This window comes from Nipponia nippon, unplaced genomic scaffold (assembly GCF_047370975.1).
Source record: "Nipponia nippon isolate SJK-2023a ecotype South Korea unplaced genomic scaffold, ASM4737097v1 scaffold_3, whole genome shotgun sequence".
In the NCBI taxonomy this organism is placed as follows: Eukaryota; Metazoa; Chordata; class Aves; order Pelecaniformes; family Threskiornithidae; genus Nipponia; species Nipponia nippon.
Window position 1 is genome coordinate 77,097,167 of NW_028262347.1, and position 21,341 is coordinate 77,118,507.

At 38.6% G+C, this 21,341-nt stretch overlaps 1 protein-coding gene across 5 annotated transcripts in view; it reads left to right on the top strand.

The window, feature by feature from the left end:
* MPPED1 (metallophosphoesterase domain containing 1) overlaps positions 1 to 21,341 on the top strand; it is a 68,544-nt gene that overhangs the window by 39,425 nt on the left and 7,778 nt on the right. For all 5 annotated transcript variants that reach the window (XM_087767414.1, XM_087767415.1, XM_087767418.1 and 2 more), the window contains exon 5: positions 17,852 to 17,967. In XM_087767414.1, coding sequence (XP_087623540.1) covers positions 17,852 to 17,967 — 116 coding nt within the window. The remainder of the gene's footprint in view (positions 1 to 17,851; positions 17,968 to 21,341) is intronic.

The following is a 21,341-nucleotide window of genomic DNA, read 5'->3' on the forward strand; positions in this document are numbered from 1 at the left end:
ATCATTCCTGTGACAAAATAATGTACTTGTACCATGGGTATTGTTAACCAAATAATGATGGGAAAAAGATAGTACGCTCTTTAAACTCTCAGCCAGGAGCAGTTCTCTAACAGCCCATGTAGGGTTTTTTTGTGTCATAAAATATGTTTTCTATACTTAGTGAGTTTATATAATTACAGGTTAATTTTAATGCAAGGGTGCATTCTTTTGACAATTTCCATCCTACAGATAATATTTAAGGTTCATTAGTGTATACAGTAGTCATTTAATGCAGCAAGCTTGTTTCAGTATTTGTTTAGGCTATTTTTTTTAATATCCCTCAGAATCTTACTTTCTTCTATACAGTAATAGCTTTCCTCAAGCTATAGTTGAGCTCCTAAACTAAAGTCAACAAATCAGTAGCAACCTAGTATTTCATGCATTCTGCTCTGCTGCATAGAGTGAACACTTAGAACTCCTTGACAGTATTGGAGACAGATGGGCTTTGGCTTCCTGACCTCTACCTTGGAGCTCATATGCTGCTTCTGTGTTTCATACTTACGTTACATTACTACTATGTTATTTCTGCTAACAGGACTGTAAATTGGGTCTTTCATGAGCATTCAGTATACATTTAAAATAAGTAAAAAATTATTTTAAAAGGCAGGTTTTTAAGGGAATCTGTTATTCTTCCTTTTAAAATCACATCAGGCTGGAATGTAGCAAACAAGTTGTCAAACCTGATGCATATACCCCAATGTGAATTTGCAGTGTGAATAAACTGTGAAGTCTCTTGAATTTTTTTTTTAATGAAAATTGGCATTTTCCCATTTGGTTACTTGAGATGGGTGTTAATTTTCTCTGAGCTTATTATTCTACATTTGTCTACATTAAATAGCTTCCCTCCTAAATGCACCCTTCTCTCTCTCCCTCTTAGATCTCCAGATCTTTCTGGGTTTTTTCAGCCTACCCACCTGCTGTGTTGTAGTTCATCTGCCTCTTGTGTCTACTGTGTATTCAATCAATGTACAATTTAATTCATTTTCCAAATTATTAGGGAAGATATTAGATGGTATCAGTCCCAATATTAACTTCTGAGAAATGCCACTTGGCATCTCTTCCCATTTTGATGTTCAACTGTAAATACTGTAATTATGCTCTGTTTACAATATGTCTGGCAACTTCATATCTTCATTGCAATATTCGTAACCAGGCACCATATTTCCAGTGTCAGTAATAATTTTCCAGGCAGTAGAGTACCAAAAGTCTCATTAAAGTCTACATAAATTAAATTAAAGCAAAACACTATCAATAAAGTAGCACTAAGTAGAGGCTAAAGGAAACCATTTGAACTTCCTGTGTATGATTAGATCTGTAAAAATCTGTTGAGAAAACTTTTGTCCACCCACTAGCCCATTAATAATGTTTCTGTAAAATCAGATCTGTTGCATTCCCTTTGTGCGCTAATCCTGTCATTTTGCACAACTTGTCTAAGCTATCTGGCATGACCTATTCTTCGTGAAAAAAGATTGCTTTCCATCTTTTATGCATCTTCAGGTTATATCTAAACTTCCACACTACATGTTTCACAGTGTTGCTAACTCATCTCCCACCCCCTTATGGTCCTGGAAGATGAGTGTTGTAAGGTCCTTTGAAGATCTTTGCTTACTCCATATGGGAGAAAGTCTTGATGAAAGTCTTCCAGCCAAACTGTTTTTTTTTTGCCTGTTATAATGCAATGCTGAATGAAGTTTCCATGCTAATTGATGTCATGTCCAGCGGAAACAGCAACAATAGCAATAATAAGTCGCTCTTCATTAGTCTATCAGAACAGCAGATGCAGAAGTGACAAAAGTCACATCAGCCAGCCCACCAGTCAGAAAACTGAAACAGCTATTTTGTGTGGGTTAAACTAGCTGCCTGCTAGATTGAAGGCTGTAGTACAAGTCTGTGCCTACTGATCACTACTGCTCTTTCGCATTTCTTTTTGTTTCTATACCTCATTCACCCTGAAAAGAGAGGTTTGTCATAGCCTCTATGGGAAATCAATTTCAGTTTCTTTCTGCGTCATAGTATTGTAATCTCTAAAAAGCTACAGAACTTTGGTAAACGTTCTGTGGTGAATCTTTTTTTGCCCTTGCATCATGAAGCCAGTCCTTTAGAAAATGCTTATGAATCTAGTCAAGACTTCAAAATTTAGAGTTCTTTAAGATCTCAGAACTCAATAAGCAAGCTAAATTTCATGCAGTTGCTTGTTTTAGTATTTTAGTATCCTAAAATAATTTTCTTTTCCAGCCTTGAAAATAATGCATCTAGCTTTTTGAATGGGTTTGTTTAATTGGAGAACTCCCAATTACAGTTTATGTTTGTTGTCCATACATGACTCTGTTTAATGAGAAGGTGAGTTTAACCAGAAATTGAAAGACTGGGGCCTCAGATCCTGCCTTTCCATTTCTGGTTACAGCCGTGACCTTCTGTCTTACTTCACCCTTTGTAAAAATAAGTACAAGCTAGAGATATCCCTCCTTTATAAAACAGATTAATCAATAGTTGCAAAGTACTTTGAGAACGCTGGAGTAAGGTCTGAGGAATGCCAACCAGCATTAACTTAGTGTGTTTACCTGTAGCCATCTACGTTTTTATATATGACCTGTACACAATTAGATTGTACTTCTGCTTAAGATGTTTTAGTTGCAAAGTAAGCTATGAGAGCTTGATTGGTTTGTGTAACATGCCAGTCTCTAAGGCCTGTTAAATATGTACCATTTGTGTGTGGTTAAATATTTTCAATAGCACTTGGGTATTTTGACCTCTATTATTATCTAAAACTCAGTGGTTATTTTTAATTGCATAGAAGAAATGGGACACTGTTTTGTCTCAGAAACCAATGCGTTAACTCTCCTGGGCTCCAAGGGCAAGATTTCAAGTGCCAGATTGAGCCTCTACTCCCTAACGAAAAATTAACTGCCTTAAATGTTAATTACGCTAGTAGTAAGGAGGGAGCAGCCATTTTGAAATGCAAGCTGCAAAGCACAAAAGCTACTATTTAGGAATTAGTATTTGCAACATTGGTATCTTGGACCATGGATTATCAGTATAGATGATGAGGGACAGGAATATAAAAACATTAGATGCTTCATAAGAAACTTAGGAATATCAAGATGTTAAATATGTCCAGAGAAATCTTGAATTTTAAGGGTGGCTATGTTTGGCCTAGGGGGCTGATGCTTTTGACAGTGCACCATGCAGTGTTGGTTGCCAGATCTGGATGAGCAGGGCATCAATAAGAATGCAACGTGCTTTCTTCTAGTGTAGCCCAGATGCTGCGAACTGTTGGTTTTTTTCCCCATATAAAGCCTGGGCACCATGATTTTTTTCATAAAAAGCTAGGAACAGGAAGATGCACTCTGGTTTCATCCCAGCAAAACCCAGGACATGGCCAGAACGTACTGACAGACCTGGAAGCAATCTTGTGTAGAGAATAGCCATAGTTGCTATGAATGTAAAACAAAGACTTTGGTTCCTCAATAGCATTTGCTGTAAATTGGAAAGCTTCTGGTTGGAAAGTACTTTTAAACACCCTAATTTATTCTGGAGTGCTATGAGAAAAGTCGAAGTGGCAGATAGAATAACCCAAATAATTCTATATAATAATTCTATATAATGTATTTTTGACTGCTAAGCCTTCCCAAAGAGGAGGCCATTTTCCAGAGGGGTTTCATTTGCTTTTCAGTAACATACAAAATTGTAACATTGAAGTAAAAATACGGCAAGCAGGAACACCAGAGAGGTGGCAGAGAATCCGTCTTTAGGTGTTTTCAAGACTTGGCTAGACAGTCATGGCTGACCAGATCTAGTGGTGGTGAGTGGTAGGCAGTGATAGGTTGGACTAAAGATCTCCAGAGGTCCCTTTTGAGCAATGTTTCTGTGATTCTGTCAGTCCCACTATGAAGCTAGAGCTAGGTGTCAGTCTTGATCCCTGAAATGAACAGGTATTAACAAAGTCCTTACAATACAGAGCTTTGTTGTTGATATCAAACTCCCTACAAGCAGTCGATGGTCCTGACAGGTGATTTCGAAGTCAGGAAGCTGAGGTAACAGTGGAAATTTGAGTTTGTATTTGAAGTCTTTTCTGTGTCATCAGACTGGGTATTATCTCTATGATGACATCATTCATGGAACCATATTAATAAATGATTAGTGAGTATTTCAGTTATGGGTTTTCAGCTTTCTATTATAGGTCGTTACCCCCACAATGTGTTATTATTTTGCGGGTAAGAGTTTTAGTGTTAGCTACAGCTGGAATGAAGGTAGGCTATACAATCCACTTGTGCCTCTGCACTGCTGAAGATTTTAATTGCACAATTACACACTGTGTTTGCACAAAAAGCCCTAATGCATTCAGTGCACAAGATCTGTTGTGCTTGCTGAATGAGTCAACTATATATTATTACTTTTATAGTCATTATTCAGAATTGCCATGTAGAAATAAATGTCTATAAAGGTGCACGTACATTGTTGTACCAATGTGAGAACACCTCTCCGAGGTTCATACTTGCATGTGTGATCCTGAGTGTTGCTACATCTGCTTGTCTGCTGCACAAGGTTCCAGTAATTGACTCTGCCCTACTACGTGTTTCTTCCATTGAGTTTTTTACAACTCAATGAGTAAGTAACTTGGCGCTCTGTTCTCCTGTTGCATGCAATAACTAATGATAAGACCTGAAGACTAATGAATTGACCCCTGATCAATCATCAGCAGCTGTTTGTGCAAAGGTTATACTGGCTGATCCCCCAATGTCTAATATTGTCCCCCTGCCTCAGATTTATAGAAAAGATGTGCATCTGCAGAAGAACAGGTATTCTGTGCGTATGCTCTGATCTTGTTGAAAATGGCAGGAATTCCAGTGGCATTTTCTGTTGCAAGATGGATTATTGTACATTAATGGCAGTGTAAGAGTACACATTTTACTTGACATAGCAAGAGAAATGCAAGTGGCAGAAGGAAAACATCTTCTTCCTAACCACTGAATTTCCATAATGCTTCTGAGCAGCTGTACACAACTGCAGGAGAAACTTTGGTCCTCCTGCTTTCAAACAGGCATACAAGGTGGCAGGAGAGCATTTTATCTCTTTCAGCGCTTTTTTTCATTTTCCACAATGTGGAAAAGGAACGGACAATGAAAGCCCTCTTGCCAAACATATGACAATTTCATTATTCTAAATGACATATTGGCCTGGATAGCTTAAAGAAGCCCTTTAGGATGAGATTGCCTCCAGACTCATTATCCAGAGAGTGGATTTTTGCTTGGCTTTGATTATCTGGAGGGATCTATTCCTGTGAAACAGAACCTCATTTTTCTTTTCGCAGAATTACGTTTTTTTCTAGTGTCTATGTATTCTCATTTCCTCCTTCATTCTTTTGTTACAGGCCATTTGGAACTTCAGAAACTTTCATTTCCCAGTCAGGGAAAATGGGAGAGCAAAGATTAATATCAGCCTAGAAAGGCATTTGTGACCATTTGTCCTGAAGTGACAGGCGCCCAGGCTGGACTCCTGGGTTTTTGTAGCTGCTCTCCAATGGAACGTTGATGAGATGTGGCCCCTGCATTTACACACGGGCCAACAGCTCTCGTACAACATCGTTGTTCAGATAATGGGGACGGAGTGAAGAAAGTTAGGGGTGTGTATATGGGGAGTGGTTTTTTTCTGATCAAGTATTGTTTTTCCTGAGGTTAGCATTCTGTGTCAGGGCCATTCAGTGAGCTCTGGTTGTGTCAGAGAAGATGGCTGAATTCCTTCTGGTGTAAAAGACATCAATCTGTAAGTTGTATTAGTGAGTGTCAGCCACCAGCTCAGCCCAAAGCAACCTTTACAGGGGGCTTATTCTCCAAATCATCATCCCACTTTGGTGTGAGGGCTGGAAATTTGTTCCAACATGTTGGCCCTTTTCTTGGTGCACTGCAGCTATCTGTACTATTCCAGTATGCAGCCAAGTGCCTTTACTTAAGCTGTATAGTCCAGTGTGACCAGTAGTGCTTAGCTGTAGGTATAAAACTCTCATCTGATCTGTTATTTTCTTGTCTGATTTGTTTTTTCATCACAAAGTAGGTGACTTTGTTACACTTCTTCTCAAATGTTCTCTCTCTTCTTTGTGTGTGTGTGTGTGTGTATGTGTACGCATGCATGCACGTGTGCACTTCGGATAGAAAGACTGATAACTTCCATGTGTAATTGGGTAGTTTCAAAGAGCATGCAAAGGGCAAAATGAGGCAGACTTATTTTTCGTCCACACAGACTCCAGGCCACCCATACCCTAGGTCTCTGTTTCAGTGCCTTCCTCCTCCATCTTTTCAAGAACGGCTATAATAGTCTCTTTCATTCCTCACTGAAGTCAGTTCCCATCAGTAAAATACTGTAGCAAAGATTTATAGATTCATTTCACGAGAGGGACACGCTTTCATTTTGCCAGTGATGAATCATCTAATGTTTACTTTCCCAGACCTTGTACAAATCTTTACAGTCATTGAGGTGAACATCAATTAAAATGAAACTGTATTAAAATAAAATATTGACTTCATTTAACATAATATACCTCCCAAGTGGGGAGTGTGGCTTCCAGACAGAGCAGCAGCAGCAGCAGTGCAAGATGTAATATTGCAGCTTTCATTCCCTGTAAAATTCACAGAAAATAACAACTTCTGCCTCAAAGTGACCACTCTGATTCTTAGTTCTTATGCCCCCTTTCAAATCTGCAAAAAAACTATTCAGCACCTTGCACATGACTAAAACATATAGGGACTCAAAAATTTGTGTTATTGGAGAAAACCATACTAGAAGTTTTTCGAAGTAAAATAGCTGATCCTCCTATGTTCTCCTCTTTCTGCACCCTCACTTGGTGAAAAGATAAAAATATGAATAACTAAAGTGCATTTGCTTCTATATTGTTTTCTAAAGCAATAAAATACCACTCTAAATTTCTTGCAAACCTCAGATTAAGTAGATTTTTGAGCAGGTGGCTTGTTTTTATGTCTAGCTCTGTCAGTGCTACAGTTTTGTATGGATGGATGTGGAAATGCAGGATGTGGACATCCTACAGAGTGCTGGGTTTTGGTTGCTCAGAAATATGTTTTAAAAATGGTGGATGTTCCCTGATTTTTATAGTTGGGAACTATTGGGAGCTTTTTTAATTAGTGGCTTTGAGGCAGGCAGTATAAGTGAGTAATTTAGGTGGACTGACATGGTTCTTGAAGAAAATTAAAATAATGAGTGGGAATAATGGACTCCACTCATTATTTAGAATTGAGGCATCTCAAGTTTCAGAAATTTTGGGGAGAAAGCTGGCATCTAAGCCTGCCTGATGTGGCTGCATTACTATGGTTAGAATGCTGAAGGCGTTTTATTTCAGGCATTCAGTAAAAGGTAGGTAAGATGTGACAGGTGTGTAAGAAATAATGTGTTTAGAAGAGAGAAAGCAAAATTCATCATCCTGTTAAAATATATTAATTAACAGTCTGAGGCACACAGATACAGGTTTAATTGTATTTTAATAGAATGCTGGAGTGATATTTTTATTTCCTCTTCCATACTTATCAGAAACCATTTTCCATTTCGGAAAGCGCTGCTTCTAAAAACACTTAAAACCACAATACACTGTAGTTTCGTTTGTAGCATATGGAAGATCATAAGAATGGCTTTTCCTGCAAAATGATTTTGATCTATTAAATTCAGCTGTTCAGGGAAGGTGGTGGGGAGAAACGTAAGATATTGAACTCCTGAAGTGTGAAAGGTTTTCCAGCGGCAGAAAGTGAGACTTAAGAGTGCATTCTGGCTGTTCTAACATCAGAAGCAGATCACTGGATTGTTTTTCTCCTCATTTTTTCTCTTTTTTTACTAATGGCACTTTGCTAAAATTGGTGCATTTCATGTGATAAACACGTCTTGGAAAGCGGTTTTTTTACATGACTTGGAAATACAGGAAATGCGAGTCTCATTCAGTAGACCCTAGGTATACAGGTGCTATATTGCTCATGTGAGCAATCATACTGAATTCGGGAGAAATCTTCTTAATGAACACTGCAGTACAAATTAAGTGACTGAAATGAATTAGCAAGAATCATTAATATTGCTGAAAAAAAGGTGTATGGAACACAAAAGAAAAATTTCTCAGATTCCAAGTGAATTTTCTATAGCGTGTTAAAGGAACATAGTTGTTATTAACTAATTAAACTCTGCAATCGGTATGTGAGCGAATGAAAATGTAAACTGAACTACACCTATTGTAGCCCATAAATATCATCAAAGTCGGACCAATGTGATAAATTCTAGTTATTATGTGCTCCTGAGAAATTTTATTTTTCCATTTCCCCACGAGTTTTTTTTAAAGTCACGGCAGTTTAGAATATCCCTTTTTTCTTTTCTTGTTAACAAACGTTCCAGAAAATGTTTTCTCTCAAATAAAATTTCTTCCCAACATTGCCCAGGGCCGAGGAGTCTGGAACAGTTCAATCCTAGAATAGTCACAGTAGAGGAAAACCAGTAAGTCAAACACCTTTGCATGCTGCTTACCTGTCCGTGTTTGCGTATTAGGGATATGGATCAATTCTCTCACACTTTTCACAGTGACCTCTTGCAGAGTGAGCTTCATCAGTTACTGAAGCCAAAGATGCTTTGCATCTACTTTGCGGTCGTGTTCCTCCACTGTGTCTGTACAAGTGTGCAGGACATTGCACTGGCTCTGTGTGCACGTATGCTGAATATAGACCAGAAGTGATGTTGATTTCACATCACATTTTTGGGCAAGTCCTGTTTCTTGTAATGTCTGAACACATTGTGTGGCTTTTTATTTCTGTATGTGAGTTGGGATTTGCATTTGCTTGTTTTGTTGCAAATGTTTCTATCTTTAGTTAAATTCAAGCGCAGTCGAAAAATATATTGCTTTAGTTTAATTAGCTCAGTAGAAAAAAGTCCTTTCTTGGGCAGTAATTATTAGTTGTATATTATTAAAAGGAAGTAGTTCACATTCAGTTACTCAGCAGAAATAATTGAATCTTCTGATCCAGTAAACTAGCTCACTTTGGATTCAGCTGGTTTTTAATTTAAGACCTATAGAAGAGGAGACCTGTAATCTCACTACAGGGAATTGGCTTCACTTTCCTGCAGTTCATAAACCACAAGAGTGAAATTGCAATCCCCCACAGCAGTTTTCTCTTTATTTTTCACATTTGCTTGAAAGTTTAATTTTATGAGACAGAGCTGATTTTAAAGTTTAAAGTGCCTTTTTTGTTATTTTGGTGCTTTTTTCCCCATTTTTTCTTGAACAAAAGGACTACCAGCTCTATCTGTAGTCTGGGCTGTAGTTTCAGACAGTGGCAATTTCAGGATGTTTCAAAGATGTAAACACAGTTGGGTACTGTGATGAGCCCTTTGGCGATATTCCAAGAGAAACACAAATAGCTAACTAGTTTGGAGCAGATCTACATGGAGCTGATTCTCAGCTGGAGTAAAAATTGGCAGAGCTCCACTGGCTTCTGAGCCATTTACACCTGGTGAGAATCAGCCTCCCTACTTCACAGTAGCTTGTATGTATGCATTTTCCCTAGGTTTTTACACAGTAGATGCATTGCTACATCAAGAAGTAGATGGTGACTATACATTCTACTCTACATGAAGAACTGTAAATAGAGCCACCATCACAGGAACTAATTGTAACACAGTTATCCGAGTTCTTTGTCTTTTCCCCGACCAGATTTTAAGGAGAAAAGTAATTTACCACTTGTTGTGAAGCTGTTTAACATCAGAACACTTCCTTTGGATTTGTTGTTCATAAATTAATTTCATTTAATAAATTAGGATTGTTTAATATGAATTAATATGAGGATTTTCTTCCCCAGTAAGAAATTAGAATAAATTGGAACCAATATTAAAACAGAGGGCTGCATCTGTGTGTGTAAAAAATTTCTGATTACGTAATTTACATCAGATGAGTATATGATTTTTTTTAAGGTTATCTCAGAATTCCTAGCTAGCTGAATGAGCATCCAGGTGTTAAAGCTGTACCTTGTTGGTATAGAAAGTTACATTGCAGCAGTTGGTTTCCACCACTGTACTGTGGGGTGAATTTAGGACTGCAGGAAAACATGAATTTGGAATTTAGGATTGCTCGGGTGTTGTTCAGTTCAGGTAGAAACATGGCATATGAAGTATCAGTATGTGCTTTTTTAAACAAGAAGTAAGTTCATCTGTTGCTAAATTGAAAATGTTAAAAATAATACACTTCATGCATATATGCACATGTGCTGTATTAATTTATTAGTTTTGGAAGCATTTTCATGCTTGTTTAACTCAAAATGTCTTTGAATTTTCTAAGAAAAAGAAGGTAACAAAACAAAAAGGAAGGAAAAAAAGAAAAGAACTGGCAGACAGTTAGTCCATATGGCCTAATTACTCCTGGTGTTTTGAGAAAAGAGTGTAAACCTGGTGAGTTACTAAACTGAGAAGTGGCTTTGGTGAGGGCCTTTTTTGTCGATTCTCAATGCACCTATTACACATCCTACGTATTCTAGTCATGTCTCATTCAGGACAGTCGCTCCAGGAGCTGCATCATAAAAAACCCCACAACTGTAGTATCTCCATTTGAAGGGATATTCCTTCTCCTCATTAGCAAACTTCTGCAAAGTCTTAGAGGACTACAGTAAACACTAACTAACTGGATGTGTGGAAGAACATTGTCTTTCTTTAGCTGTCTGGTCATTTGATAGTGAAAAACTGTAAAGATGCCATGCATAGATGGGCCTCAAATTATTTTTCCGTACTGATTGGCCCATTCATGGCAAGTTTTACATTTAAAATGAGATGGTGACTGTATTGTGGACAGAGGGGCTGTTAACTCCTCCTCTCTCTTAACCCTTCTTCTCTCTGTGACTATCAGCTGTCAGTATAACCTGGCTGTACGTACACTTTTACATATTGAGAATCAGAGAGACTGAGGGAACAGACTCTTCAGATGTCAGAAGCTTGACACCTTAGCCCTGGATTAAACCTGTAAGACCTACTGAAAGTCTGTACAGTCCTACATCTGTACCCTCAGCACTGAATCTCTTGGCTAATTATTCCAAATCAGCTTTTAAGTTTGTTTGTTGGGTTTATTTTATTATTTTTAAAAAATATCAGATGGGATATTATCATTTGGCTCCCAGCAGAATGAATTAAACTATTTGCATTTGGTGTTGGCGTGTTTTAAATTCAGTCTTTCATTAATTTTTCTCCTTACCTGTTATCTTCTGTTTTCTTACTATGAAGATAAAGTAGATTTAATTTTATTTTTCATTGTTTTATAACAGATTAATGTTTAGAAATGATCAGTTCCTATTAGTCACAGCTCATTCTTTCTTCTTTCCAGTAAGAGATGTATGAAATCCTTTACTAAACAAAAGATGAATGATTTCATGTGTAACTCAAATTGCAAAAGAAATAATTACTGACAAAAGGCCATATTCTGATTTTTACCCTCCTTTCCTTTTGTGAAAACAGTAATTTAATTTGATTCAGAGTTTCAAGAATGACAACCTGGGATGCAAAGCAAGTAAGGCAAAAAAACCAAGAACACAGCAAACTTCCCCATGGAAGAAATGTTGTCTGTTGTGGCCAGCAGACTGATAGAGGATCTGAGTTCAATTTGCTGCTCACTACAGCCTCCCAAAGTAACGCTGTGCAAGCCATCTAGCGTCTTAGCACCTACATTCCCCTCCCTTCTGCTTTCTCCTTTCCACCTGCTGAGGGGTACTTCATGGCCATCATTTGCATTTATTAGTTTTAAGTATAATGCTTTAGCGGTCAGTAAAAAAGCCCTGGTTCCAATATTATGAATGAGTGAATCGAAGTTTCTTTTTTGCGTAATTTTAGTTCTTTTTGTACACTGCTTTTGTTCCTCTTTAAAATCATACCACCCTTGTTTCTCTCACGTGGAAGTTAGTCTCCTCATACTCCTCAAAACTTCTGAAACCCGTTTGTTCTTCTTTAAATCTCAGCTATGCCTTTAAAATGCTCAGATGCCAAGATGTTGAACTGTATTTCAAAGCCAATAAACAAACAGTGCCCTGCCAGTCCTTCTTGTCACTAATGGCCTAATATGGTCCTCTTGAATGAGAGGAAGAAAAGACAGAAAGATGAGTGTTATTTCACAGCTACTTTAGATGTAGAAACAGCCAATACCCCACAAAATAAAAAGGTGACCTTTTATGAATCCTTACTTGGAGAGAACATTGAGTAAAAAGCAGTAGAAATACTCAGTGAACTGGCGTAGTTACGTACTGAGGCAAGGCTAAAAAGGCAATTCCAGAGACTGGGTAAATTCAACTAACAGTGCAGTGATGGAGAACGTAAAAATATGAACGCCTGAAGGATGTGAACACCAGGCAGACAAGGAAGATATACAGTGTATATAGTACTGTATACCAATGTTTGCAGGTCTGTAGCTAGTTATAATAGTAAGATTAAATCAAGACCAGGAAAAATTAGACTTATATGTCCAACAGTGAGATTTCTTGGGCTGGGAGTCAGGATGTGTTGGAGTTTTGCCTGCAATTGCCACTGCTGAATCTAACTGCTTTTTGGTGCTCCATGGCCCTTGACCGGTCGCTTTTACCAGTATGACTTTCAGCATGCGTAGTCCAGTCTTCCAAATATTGAATACATGCAGCTCTGCAGGAATGAGAAGACTGGTTTGGTCCATTCTTTTCCCACTGAGCTTCTTTACAGTCACCGACCAATATCTGTTTGTTTTCCAATAGGAGAAAAATGACAACTGTTGTGGAGGAAAGACTGGAGCAAGTTACATACGTTTGCGAACCTTTGAAATTTATTTTGTAAGCAAAGGAATTCTAGCGAGAGGACTTGCCTTTCAGCTGCAAAAAAGATTTCTGTAGGAAACTTTATAGAAATGAGGAGGTGCAATGATCTGCACATTGTGGTTTAGTTCTGTGGTTTCTGCTACTAAGGTGTTTGCAAGATGCTGCCCACCAGTCCTTTTGATACGCTAATGTGTATTCAGTCAGTTACCACCCATAGCTCTCCCTGGGTATTGGACTATGTAAAGGAGTTTTCCCTTGAAGTCAAAGAGAGTAATTGCGTGCCTACTGGTGGCAGGATTTGTCTTATTCAACTGGACAACACAGATGCAGCTGATGCAGTAAATCTTGCAGTCCTGAAGTTCTTGTGGTAGCTGACACCCCACAAGCACTACGGGCAGTGCTGTGGTGAGAATGTTTCTTTGCCTGCCTGCTGGCTGCCTGCCATGTTCATCTGTAGCCGATGACCAAGTACTGTGGAGGGTCCCCTTGAGCTGGTAAGTGCACAGAGAGGAAGGAATCCGTTCTCTAAGTTAAAATGTTTAAATTGAATCAAGGTGATGGAGAATCAGGTTTCACTCTCTCGTGGCTTGTAATAGAAAAATCCACGCACATTGATAGTTTTCCCCAGTCAAGTATCCTTTTTTGTGTCCCCTTTTTGTATGTCTGCTGAGCAGATTGAGATGGGTACCAGTGGTTTGAAAATTGAAAACCTTCAAACCAAATTACAGGTCAAATCTGTGTAGTGCATCACCGCCCTTTACAGTAAATCACATGTAAAACTAAGTTATGCCCCATTTAAATGACAAAAGAATTCTTGGACTACATGGTAGCTCTCTCCAGTAGTAGCTGAATAAAAGAAGAAAAACTAATAAATAATTAAGGCGGTAATAGGTTTGACCACTTTTCTTTTTAGTATGACTTTTTTCTGTTATTATTGTAACAGAAATGCTCCTTTCAAAGACAACTAAAGTGCTAATGATAGCTAAGAAGGTCATTCCTGGGAGGTTAAACTGGTTTAATTAGAATTTATGAGAAGGTTACTATAAGAGTGCAGAAAGATGTTAAGGGGTTAACCTATAAGAGATTACATTGTAGTCAGTGTTCTGTTAAAGTTTGAATTAATTTTTCCCATGGGTTTTTCACATTCTAATTTTCAACTAAATGAGACATCTGTTTCAGAAAAGGAAAATTTGCTATGGTTGTCATAGCAACTATCATTCTGTAAGAAAATTATTCCAATGGTTACTTTAGAGCAGAAAGATAGAAATTCAGTACATAAAGCAACATCCGATTGCTAGCACAAATTCTGGTAATTCAGCCCTTTTTCTATGGTAGATTATTTGACCTGCAAAACTTGTTCATATGTTTTTAACATAAGGTTAATCATGCTGTAAACAAATTCACTTCCAATATATTTTCCCCCTAGAGTCTCACATGTAGACAATCATTCGTATCATAATAATAATACCCCTGAATTTCAGTAGTATGTGGAGAGGCTCAAACTGTTTGCTTCAAGAAGACCTAAATCAAAGTACATTTCTACATGTGAGCGCTTCATTTCAGAGGTGAAATACATTCATGATGTATGTCTTTAATTGCCAAATACATTTTTCTTGGGTTTTTTTTTGAGAACAGTAGATTTTTCTCTTATAGAACATACATGATAGTATTTTCTCTGTAAAATGTAAAATATTATTGAAAAGAACTTTATTAAAAATTTACACTTTCCCTGAGCAAGCAGTAACTGGGGATCCAGGAATTCAGTGCTTGATACTTTAACTTTGCTCTCAGGTTGCATCATAAATGGAAATTTTAGACAAAGTTGTCTTTGCATGATATCCAGGTCACAGACTTGTTAGTGGGTATTAGAGAAAATTTTTTTTCCCTACTCAGAAACTTTGATGGCTGTTTTGCAATAAATTTTTGGAAGAAGGGACTTAGGGGTTTATAAAATCCCTGTGTGCATATAAAGATGGTTTTGCTTTGAGGGTGGGGGCACTGAAGTGTATGATTTGCCTTTCTTCTCTCAAATGTAAAGCACACCAACATCCTCCACTGAATCCTTTCTTGGACTTCAGATTTTTTTTTTGCCAGAAATATTCCAGACATTTCTTTCGATCTTGGGATTGTCACAAAAGACAGCATAATGGCAAATCACACAAGTTGTAACATCTCCCCTTCACAAAAGAACAGCTCCAGCATGCATAACTTACCAGCCCTGCGCTCAGGCGGCTACGCGCTGCAGTCACCACAAAGAGAGGGAGGGACGGGGGAAAGTGCTTCTTGTCTTAATAAGCCGATCATGCCTATTCATAAGGGGAAACGGGCTTTTCAAAAAGTGGCTATGTACAGGCTAGCCCTCGTAGAGGCAGGCAGAGACTCTCACAGCTGCCTATGCCATTCGTGGTCATTTGGCTTTCAGCAGGATTAAGCTGGCTTCTGGCGAGCCCTGTGACAGTCGCGGTTATTTCTCTTTATAAATGCTTCATTGTACCCTTAAAATAATTACGGCATAGGTTTTTGACCTTTTCTTCTTGGGCAAATATTGATCTTTCCCCTCGGTTTCTTTCTCGGGGTGTGGAGCGGCCGTGGCCCACCCTGCTGTGTCTGGCCCACCTGCGGGGTGCAGGATGGTGCCTCGCCTCGCTTCCCACCGGGGACATGGGGACGGTCCTGGCCGTGCCCAGCAGCAGCGGGGCGAGTGACGGGTGGCAGCAGGGGCCTGTATTCACTGAATCTGTCAGTGGCTTTAAAAGCATGATTTGCTATGCCTACACCTTGTTTACCTCCTGTTTGCCTTTGCAAATATTTTCTGTCGGTGAGATTTTGTTCCTGGAAAATTTGCTCTGGGCCTAAAGACAATTTGCCGAACAGTTGAACATTTTCATTGTGGTGAAGAAAGATACTTTGCATGTAAGGTGTGGAATGCAATCCCAAGGCAAGGATGGATGGAGAGTTTAGAAAAAACCTAACCTCTGTGTATTTTTATAAAGCCTCCCACTTCTGTAATATCTGAGGACCTTGCAGACTTCAGTTTATTTATTTTCAGGGCATTCCTGTGTGATAAAAATACTTCCATTCTGTCAATGGTGAGCTGAACATAAAGACAGGCTGGTCAAACTCCAAAGACTGTAGTTTGGGTCTGCGTGACAGTGTTATGCAGGAATGTCGCTGGTAGCTTACCACAAAATAAGCCAGTAACTAGACCGTGAGTTACCACCTCAGCAGCAGGAAAGTGAGAAGTCACGTACCTGTGAGCCAGGTGCCATTCTTCCTATGAGGAAGGGCTGGTAGGAGATGAACAGGTAACCAGAAAAGCATGATTTCATATCACTTGGTACAGGGATATGTCTTTTTCTCAGCCAGCCGCCCTGGTCTGAGCAACCTGACTCAGAACAAGGTTTCTGCTTCATTGCTACCGCTATTAGCATCTCTTCTTCACACACCTTCTTCACCTCCCTCATCACAGCTTCTGGAGGCTGGGATGTATTTCTGGTCCCAGTGGCAGATGTACAAAGTTTCACCCTTTTTTTTTTTTTTCCTTGGGACACCTGTTTATCCAGACCCTGGTTATCCAGGGCGCTGTGTGATGAAGAGCTAGGAGATGAGCTCTTAACTGTGGACACAGAAAGCCCTTCAGTCATCTGTCTAGAAAAGTTGAGGCTTTTTTTATCTGTGGAAGAAAGGCAGGAAACATTCTGCAAGGACCCCTTCTTCCTTTCCTTGTAGCAGAATTTTCTTTTCTTCCCTCGGGTAAGCCACATCCCATTATATTTTAGCAAGCTCTATTTTTTAAGCTGTTTTCAATAGACATGTGCTTTACAGCATTCCGAAAGGAAAAGTGGGAAATATATCATCATGAAGATTGCAGACGTGCTAATTTTTGAAATGTTAGTCAAGCATCAGTAATGGAAGAGGATGAATAATAATGAATGAATTATGGGCATTTTCTTTTGTCTTTGCCATACATGATGTAAAGCGGAGTTCAGAGAATTTGTTTGAAAGAATTCTTTCTGTCTTTTGATGCGGTGAGGGAGTGTAAAGCTTTCCTCAACAAAGTAACATCTCAAAAGGAACTCTGGTTGATGTGTATGTATTTATAAACACTAAGGCTGCAATTATCATAAACCTTATTAAATCACAGCAGCCTATTTGTTGTTCTCCAAATACGGATATGGCCAGAACATGTCAGTCAAAAATTTATTAAAAAATTCCAACCTAAAACTAACCCCTCAATTTTATGACCTAGAATTAGAGCATAGTCAGCAAGACATAATTTACCACTGTGATATAATTGCTGTGAAATATAGTTTTTTAATCAATGGGATAGCAAGATACAGATAAATGGTGTTCTGACTGGCAGTGTTATGGTCCCACTGCTCCATGATGAGCTGCTCCGTAAATGTTCTAAAAAATGTGAATGCCTGTCTGATAAGAAATCCTGAATATGGAAAGTCAACACACCAGAGGACAGAAGAAAACTATATGTAAGAAGCAGTATTCTTGTTCTGATGGAATGCTTCCAGTTAGGGAAATAAAACAGCATAAATGATGTCTCCAGCTTCGGACTGGGATTTGTTGTTGTGCCAGGGTCTGTCCTTGCCCAGCTGGTCATGGTCTAAGGGCCAAACGTGACAGGAGCCAATGAGAAACATATATCCACACCTAGGTGTCTGAGACAGGTGTTCCTCTAGATGTTGTGGGAGTCCAGCATGCTAATCCACACATGGAGATCTTGGTATCCAGGTCTTGTAAGAGTTACTTTTCACCTAGTTACAGGAATACTGTGAATATTTTACTGTATGCTGCCTACTGAAAGTGGTAAGGACTGCACTGATTTGCCACACAAGTTAAATAACACTGGTTGTATGGAAAGAGGGTTTTACTGTGCACACAAAGAAGAAAATGAATGCTATTTGTGTCTCCAAATTCCATGCTAGTAGAGAGTCAATCTTCATATTTTAATTAGATAACCAGTACATGGAAGTAGCACTGAAGACATTCTCCTCCTCTCTTGGCAGGCAACCTTGGTTTTATGGCTGGGGCTTTAATCTTCCACGAGGCCAAGCACTATTAGAGAAATGGAACCTTATTCCAGATGGAATAGATATTCTTATAACACATGGACCACCTCTCGGTAAGAAAATACTAGTGCTCTAGCTGTGTATTTCAGATGATTATACAGTAACTGATGGCTCTCCGTAGACAAAGAGTGCAATCCTGACTTACAAAAGTCAAAAGTAACATCCATACTGAGTGCAGCAGCACCGGGACTTCAGCTCAGGTTTATGTTTCATGATTACCTATGCTCAATGGTAGGGAATTAAATAATGGCTTAAAAAATAAAGCCTTAACACTTAAAGCCTTAATGAGCTTTGTAAATAAGCAAGATCTAGTTTTCCTATGCATCTGTCCACTCTGCCACTGGTGAAATTAGTAGATTTAAAGCATGGAGCCTGCTTGAAAAGAAATGCGGGATTGAGATCTTATTTTTTTAGCGCTTTCTCCCTCACTTGCAGTAGCATTCCCCCACCGAGTACCCAGAGTCCGTATTTTTCCTCATCATGCTGACTTGGTGCATCTTCTGCCTCACGAACCCAAATGCTGCCATTGTTTGCCTGTTCTTTGGACAGCGTGGGTGAATTGCCTGTCTTTAATACAATCTGGCAACACCAACGGTCCAAGAAGAAATAATTCTGCATTTATGTTTTACAAATATTAATACAGGTGATATAAAAGTGAGGAGAGATTTCTTGTATTCCTAGATAATAATGAAATTATCTGTGTTACGGAAATAATATAATGACAGAAACTTGTCCAGATTCAGTAAAGGCTTAAGGCTTTTAACATGTTTTTCAACATATTTAACATATAGGAAGCTATATTTAATGCAACTCTGTGTTTAACTCTCACTAATTTAATAAATGGACATGAAAGTGAAGCATGTACTTAAGTGTGCTGCTGAGTCTTACTGCAGAGGAGTGCTTTGTGTGAAATGAAGGCAGTTGGTTTCTTTAAACCTTTAGATTCCCCAATTTCCTGAAGCTAAAACCCTCTTGTCTTCCACTCTTTCTTCTCCTCTTACAGAGCTTGGAGGAGAAATTATCTAAAGGGTTTGTGTTTTGCTGTTTTCTTTAGAAAGACGTGTTTGCATTCCACTGCTCACTAATCCTGGGGGAAAGGGCTTCTTTGTGAGCACAGTTTCTCACAGTAAGGGCATGTGTTTTGATACTTCACCTAAGTGGAGTCTCATGCCATGCCATAGACTGATTTTAATATGGACATGTATTGTAAAAGTGGATGGCAGAAATTAATTGTTTAGACCTTGAGATATCAGCTCCAAACGGTTCGTATTGGGGATAATCACTGTTAGGATCCAAGGCATGACGCTGGGTCTTTGATATAGTTTTACTTATAAGTCATATTTAAAACTTTTTCAGAAGCTTTTTCAGCACTTTGAAAGCCATTTTTAAAAGTAGTTGATCAGCTGTAAAGAAATCCAGCCTTCAGCTGATCCAAAGAATATCCCTATATTTGCCAACACTTGAAATCCAGTGTTGGAGGGTGGAGAGAGGGGTTTGCAGCACCCAGCTTCATCCACCTTGTTAATTGAGCCACCAGGCTTCTCCAGGCAGCCTCTGGGATCAGCAGAGGGAGGAGAACCTCTAGAGAGCACTGCAGAGCTGGCACTCAACAGACATGCTTTAATAATAAATTTAATAGTAAATTTAGTAATTGAAAAGTAATTTAATAATTGTAGTAATTCTGAGGAAGAGCCAGCCATCTCCACTGACTGTAATGGGGTAACGTGAATTCCCCTCATCTCCATGTCTCAGTATTTGTTCTCTTTTTTATTTTAATTCTTAAGCTTCTAACTGTCCTCCAAGGATTTTCTTTTGTAAAAGTTCCCATTTCTTTGTCTTTTTCTTATTGATGAATTAATAGACGGCTCAGGCACAGAACCCTCTGCCTGAGGGCATCAGCTGTTGGTCTCCCTGACACCCATGGCAACAAATATATGATGCTTCAAAAGAAATGAGCACTCTGCCTAACTTACAGAACCTCCTTGTTGTGTAGCTCTGTCCACAGACATTTTGGGAGACAGGATCCTCCTTGACCCTCCCAGGCAATTATTGTAACCAGAAAGCTGATTACTGTTGTTCTGATCTTGGACAGCATCACTAGAGCTGTTCCTAATGATCACAAATAGCAATCAGTGCTCTTGCAAATTCCTCTTTTTTCTCCAGCATGGCTGCCTAAATTCTGTCCATCATCCATTTTCTGTGCTGCTTTCTCATTCTCTCACTTCAAAAGAGCGCATATCCTCCTAAACTAATTAATACTACATTATTAGATAGATTTAAAATTGCCTGCATGATTTAGATGCAGAAGCACCATTAAGAGTTAATGGACTTTGTGTTTCTAAGTCAGTTAGGCACGTAACAAAAATCTGAGTAATTTTTTTTTTTTCTGTTTTAGAGTAGTGCTTTGGGATGAAACCAGGGCAGGGATACACAGGAGGTTCATACAGGATGAGAAAACAAAGGTTAAAACAGCTATTATTGACCATTGTATCAGTAACCTGTTTATTATTAGTAAAGATATGCCAGGTTTTTCATACCTTATGAAATACGGTATTCATGATTATGGGATCAGTGCTAATGCTCATTTCTGTAGTAGCATATTTTTGTTACTTTTATGTATAGTATAACTTTTAATGTCTTTTCCCTGATTCCTAAAGATCTGCCTTTATGATTCTTTTATTTCTCTTCAAAAAGTTCACTGTTCTTTTCTTTGTTTGTTTTTAATTTAATTTCACCTTTAAGTCTTCATTTGTAGCTGTCTGCTTGATTGTCTGTGACAAAGATTTATACTTTCCTGACAGCTGCAGAAACCTGTTTCAAGTAACCAAACATTAAAAAAACCCTAAGATGAACTCTAATTGTTAGCTAGGTGTAATCAATTATTCTTAGTTTGTGTAGTCAGGTGTATATAATAAGCTGCAAACATATGGGAAAGCTTCAGAAGGGTGATAATGCATGTAAACAAAAACATGTTCAACATAAATAATGCTTAATTTAATGGAGAAGTTAATTTTATGGATTTTTGTTTGTGAAGTTTTTGAAGTGGAAATACTTTAGGTTTTATGTTCGCCACAGACATTTTGACAATTAACTGTTTCAAATCATTGAAGTAACAAAACCTATGGTTATAACACGTTTGCTCTGAAAAAAACATGACTGGATTCCAGAAGAGTTGCTGGCTGCACTTTGACATCTTAAATACTTATTATTTCCTACGGTGAATTTTGACCTGCGTTGGATACCAACAGTGACTGGTAAAATCAGTTACCAGAACTGAGCATTGCTCTGCTCTGTCTGTAATTCAGCAGGGCTTTCTTTTTGTACATCCCCCCGACAGGAGCCAAGCAGTGTCTTCAGAGGCATCTGAATGAATTAGCAGTCTATGGCCATTGTCAGAACTTCCTCTTTTTGACACTTGGGATGCCGC